This window comes from Hemiscyllium ocellatum, chromosome 10, assembly GCF_020745735.1.
Source record: "Hemiscyllium ocellatum isolate sHemOce1 chromosome 10, sHemOce1.pat.X.cur, whole genome shotgun sequence".
Lineage (NCBI taxonomy): Eukaryota > Metazoa > Chordata > Chondrichthyes > Orectolobiformes > Hemiscylliidae > Hemiscyllium > Hemiscyllium ocellatum.
Window position 1 is genome coordinate 32527781 of NC_083410.1, and position 5680 is coordinate 32533460.

The window sequence follows — 5680 nt, forward strand, 5'->3', positions numbered from 1 at the left end:
GTCCATGGATCCCCAAATTGCCCTATCTGTGCGAAGTCCTTAACTCAAGCTGCAATGATGCACAGTCAGTGCCATAACGATGTACAGTGTTGTTACTGCACACTACACTTCAAACGGGCTTCGGATTGACAATTATGCTATTAATTAACAAGAGTTATGATCACGGAGAAAGCGCAGTGCTGAAGGCAGATTAAAAAAAATCTCCTTATACAAACGCAGCCATGACATGTATATGGGTCTAATGATCTCATTTTTCCTTTATTCCCCAGCCTTATTAATGCTCATACCGGCAGAATGAAGTGAAACTACGTGCAAATCATGTCTAAACTGTCTCAGTGAGGAGCCCTCGATTCCACAGTGTCTTTTAGGCTGTCCCATTTACTTTCGCCCCGTCTTCCAACCTTAACAAGGTTCGTTAAGATCGCGGTAATATTTCCCATCCTCTAATTACTCGTCCCACTTAGCAAATCAGAGCGCGGAGGCTTTCACATTTGAACTTTTCAAGAGGTAGGTGGGCGACGCTGAGATTTATTTCAGATAACCCCCACGCAGTGCAAAAGTGGTGAAAGCCTCTACGTTCTGCGGGTTGATTGGCACGTTTGACAGTGATTGACAGCGGCGCCATGGCAACGCTACAACGACACCGCCAAGACCAATAGAAAAAGCGAAAAAAAATCAGTGCTCCACACAGTATTTTGGGGATATAATATGAGGGAGTGTGACACTAGGCGATTTCGTTGCATCTGACACGTTTTTTGTGTTTTTTTTTAAAATATAAAAACCACCAAGTCAGTCCATGGTGTTCAGGTCCCAGTTCGAGCTATACAGCGCCTTTCCCTTCCTACCAAACTCAGCCGAGCGCGCTTTTCTCCTCTTAGCCAGCTCCCGGCCCCAAGAAGAGTTGTCAATGTTCCAGCTACCGACCATCAATTTCACGCCGGAGCAAGTGGCCAGCGTCTGCGAGACGCTGGAGGAAACGGGCGACATCGAGAGATTGGGACGCTTTCTCTGGTCTTTACCTGTGGCGCCGGGGGCATGCGAGGCGATCAACAAACACGAATCGATCCTCCGAGCCCGGGCGGTCGTGGCCTTCCACACGGGCAACTTCCGAGACTTGTACCACATCCTGGAGAACCACAAGTTCACCAAGGAGTCCCACGGCAAGCTGCAGGCGATGTGGCTCGAAGCGCACTACCAGGAGGCCGAGAAGTTGAGGGGTCGCCCTCTGGGGCCAGTCGACAAGTACCGGGTCCGCAAGAAGTTCCCCCTGCCCAGGACCATCTGGGACGGCGAGCAAAAAACGCACTGTTTCAAGGAGAGAACGCGCAGCTTGTTGCGAGAGTGGTACTTGCAGGACCCATACCCAAACCCTTCCAAAAAAAGGGAACTGGCCCAGGCAACCGGTCTGACCCCGACACAAGTGGGGAATTGGTTTAAAAACCGCAGGCAGAGAGACAGAGCGGCGGCTGCCAAAAACAGGTCGGTTGTTTTATTCCAGGTTACCCTTCTGCCCACTAGTCCAATTAGCATGTAAATAATGTTTCCGAGACTCAGCAAACCTTCATCACAATCCAGTGAATAAAATCATAAGCTAAACGTTGTTTAAATGTACACAGCATTTTTACGAATAAAATAACATGTTCATCCAGGATAATAACTGAAACAAAATAAAATCTCAGGTCAAACTTCTTAAGCAGTTCAGCAAATGTACAAAATTACAATGTGGTGGTCAATATTGGGAAGGTGTTAGAATGTTTTTAAAAATTCGAATTATCAGTTACAAAACAGGATCACAACTGACCACGCGGATTTAACAGCATAGATTCCATTAAAAGCTCACCAATCGCAGTTTCATGAAGATTAAATCTACTAAAAGCTTTTGGAAAATAATACCAATTTGTGTAAGAAACTGGAATTAAAGACAGTCAAATTAATAGTAAAATTTACTCTAACCAGTTAAAGAAAACAATGCCTTTACTGACTACCGTACAGTGAAATGGGACCTGATATAATTATTTGGACAAAGTTTAACAAAAATAAGTTAAATATATTTTTGTTTGATTCAGAAACAGGCTCTAAGTTTGCTGTGTCAATGGGCATAAAAGTGTGTGGTTTTATGGAAAAGAAATCAAACTATCACAGAACGTAGAATAACTTCCGGGAGATTGCTAATTTCTGGTTTCGGTAAAAGAACAAACAAATCAACGATTGTTTACTCCTAAACTAAAGTAAGCACATTTGAATTGAGATGAATAACATTATGAATGGGCGCTCACTCATTGAAAAAAAAACAAATACAATAATTTCCACACCATGAACTGAGAAATCCCACCTTAATACATTGCCAGACCAGTCCACGACAATTGAAGTTCTTGTTTTTGGATATTTGACTAAAGATTATGTGCCAATGAGGGTGTTAATACTACTTTCACCGTCTAAAAGTTATTGGGTACCCACCTCAATATTTGAGATATATTAACTTTTCAAATACGACGAGGACGGCATACTTTGGCGGGGGTTCAAACAATACTGGACATTATTTACTTTACGGACTACATCAATGCCTCTTTATCCAAAATAAACACATGCTGTTTGACTTGCTAACATTCAAAGTCCCTCTAAGCATTTCAAGTTAGCATGATAAATATCGGCAGAGTACTGCATAAACACAGAAATTGAGAATAACTTGAAGCATCATTTTAGCAAGCGGGCTGCTGTAAGATGCACCGATAAGACCGCATTCTAACTTTCAAGAAACACTTTCCCAAGCAGCGATACAATGAAACGCGCGCTAAACTTGAAGACATACATTGTTTCCGACTAAATGTACATTTCGGTTCGGTCAGTTTCTGAACATTATGCTAACTGAAACCAACAAACAAATTGCAACGAAACGACTGAACGGCCGCATCTGATATGTAAACTTTCACCAAATTTTAAACAATTGCTGGTTTATTATTTAAAATACAAACAACTATTCGTGTCCGCGCAACAGCCGATGAATGCTATTTTGCTGCATACTTAAGGATGCTTAGCTTTTTAACAGTACAAGGTTTAAATTGCTTTTCAATAACTCTATTTGTCCAGTGATACCTTGTTCTTCCAAAATAAGGATCCATGAGTAATATTCACCGATTCTGTTTTCATTTGTGAACCCCTACCTCCCCCCTCCTCCTCAACTCTCTTCACTTTGTTTGTCTGGAACAGGCTGCAACATCAGGCAGTGGGACAGAGCGGGGTTTGTACGCTATCGGAGCCGGGCTGCCCTGCTCACAGCGCGGCAGAATCTCCGTCCACAGCCGCCAGCCCAACTACCAGCGTGTCGAGCATGACAGAGCGAGCCGAGACGGCCACATCCATTCTCTCGGTAACCTCTAGCGACAGTGAATGTGATGTATGATACAAAAAACAAATAAACTCTTAATGCATTCACGAAGGACTATGGACCTGAGATTTGAAACAAAAAAAGGACATTTAATGAACATTTTTAAGAAAAAGAGAGAAACAAAAACACATTCGAGAAGGAAAAAAATGTGACAGTTAAAAAAAAACAAATCTAAGACAAGCACGTCTGATCCAGCGCTTTCCATGGAGCCACCCGACTTGCATGATGTATTTTATATCTGGGAAAATAATAATCTACGTTAATATTTTTTACAAGGATCTACAATGAAGAGGGAATGAGAGAATCTTCGTCGCCTTTGTTGCTCTCTATAGTCCGAGTGCTGGTCAGACCCCCGAAGCCAGGCTGAGAATCGTTTTTCTGTTCCGCAGACAATCATTTTTCGTAAGCACCTTTTTCTACACTTCTGTTACTGCCTGTGTGGGTACTGGTTATGTGGAAGAATAGTTATGACTGTAACAGATTTTTATTTTTTATTTCAAAATTTTATATGAATTATGTATATCTAATGACGCGATCATTCTCCCAGTTTGTAATATATGTGTAGAAATGCCTGTATATGATATTGCTTTTTTTCTCTTTCTTTCTGTCTCGATCACAGACTCAGTGTTCTTGCATATTGTGTCAAACGTCTGACGAAAGTACTAGGTTCTTAAGAAAGTGGGGAGGGTGGGGGCGATATCCAACTAGATAAATCTAGTGCGATGTAATTTTATGCAAAGTGCTATTTTGAGTATCTTCAGCAAGTACGAAGTTCTATTATATCTCCCGAGTTTATGTAGGGCGCTTACTAGTCACTGTTTCTCCAACTGTGTGTTTATCTATATGTAAAGAAAAACTTTCTAAATCAAAATATAGTATTCCGTTTTCTTATACCTGGTGACTTATTGTGTCTTTCTCTGCGAAGTTACTTTGAATGGTTCAACATACTTATACACAGAAACTACAAACGGAGGAGTTTGTCTGAAAAGGGAATACGCATTATACTCTTGTTTTGGATTTCGTAAAGAAAACTTTTTTTATATGTAAAGTCAGACAAATATTTCAGTCATATTAAAATGGGGTCCAATGATGGGGGAGGGGTAAGTGTACTTGTGTTTTACTGAAATAGGTTACCTCACAAGCTATCCACTTTACGAGGAACTTTATTGCAACGAGTGTTTTGGATTAATTGCACAAGAAATTGGGTTGGAGACAGTAACTTCCTCCTATTTATGGCGGCAAATGAAAACAGTAAATACGAGGACTCGCCATTTAATCAGCTAATCATATTACAGCTCCTCCCCGTGCATCTTAAGTTCATTGTGAAGTGTTGAAAGAAGTCTTTATTTGCATGACTAACAGTCTACCGCCAGCACCTTTGCACTAATGTCGTTCATTGCCCCGGGCTGTTAATTCAAGCGTGAATTAAAAATAGAACTGAGCCCTGAACTTGTTTTCACTTGTGAAGTTTTTGAAATCTATCCCTGTGTGCTTTGGATAACGATTGAGAAAATCCGTGACGGGTTCTCTGGCAACTAAAACGAAATTTAAATGAGACCCAACCGCTAACTACAGAAGCCAACAAACACCATCGGATAATTGGATGTTTTGTACTTTTCTTGAAGTTTAAACATTCAGTATAGATCTTGTATATACATTTCCATTGTATCAAAGATAACATTGCTCCAAAACTCACTAATAGGCAGATTCCACAGTTACTTTAGAGAGAAGCTGCAATCCAAACTTCCAAGGGTCTTTATAAAGAGGAGTTCGCCTCTCCGTTTTTATTTGCTCGGCAAACCATGACTGCTGTAGATTTCTGATTTATCACCGTGTAATAATAACAATTAATATTTATTTTTATTTTTCTAATTATGTGTGGTTACAAAAGCTATTAGGCTTAATGAACGATTTTTTTTCATGTAAAGTTAATGTGTTCACTTCAACCTTTGTAAATGCTTGGCAGCGATCTGTTTCGCTCTGCGCTGCTTGGCGATAATTGAATCTTTTTGAAACTGTTGCTTTTGTGTGAGGAACACAATCTTTCCACCGCACATTTCTATTTCTACGTGAATGTCTATTGAAACCCATCTATGCAGCAAAACGATTAACAAGTGAAATGATTTCGGGGCAAATTAAAAGGCTATATCACGTCCCTTTTTTTCTAAAAAAAAGTTTAGAGTTTTCTAATGTTTTTCGTATATTGGGTAAATCATTTTAGAACTGGCTAAAATTGCAATGTTGTAGGTCACTAAATTTGGGTCATTTCTAAATCCAAACAAGGATTTAGAAATT

The 5680-nt window shown here is 40.3% G+C and overlaps 1 protein-coding gene across 1 annotated transcript; it reads left to right on the forward strand.

Annotated features, from left to right (window-relative positions):
* The first annotated feature begins 796 nt into the window (after positions 1–796).
* six3a (SIX homeobox 3a) lies at positions 797–3400 on the forward strand. The gene is made up of 2 exons (XM_060830865.1): positions 797–1479; positions 3208–3400. Exons 1-2 carry the CDS (start codon positions 797–799, stop codon positions 3398–3400), a joined length of 876 nt encoding a protein of 291 aa, XP_060686848.1.
* The last annotated feature ends 2280 nt before the right edge of the window (positions 3401–5680 follow it).

Excerpts from the sequence above, each read along its gene's own strand:
- six3a (XM_060830865.1), top strand. The coding sequence starts at position 797 with ATGGTGTTCAGGTCCCAGTTCGAGCTATACAGCGCCTTTCCCTTCCTA. Across the intron at positions 1,480-3,207 it reads GCGGCGGCTGCCAAAAACAG|GCTGCAACATCAGGCAGTGG; the intron begins GTCGGTTGTTTT and ends TGTCTGGAACAG.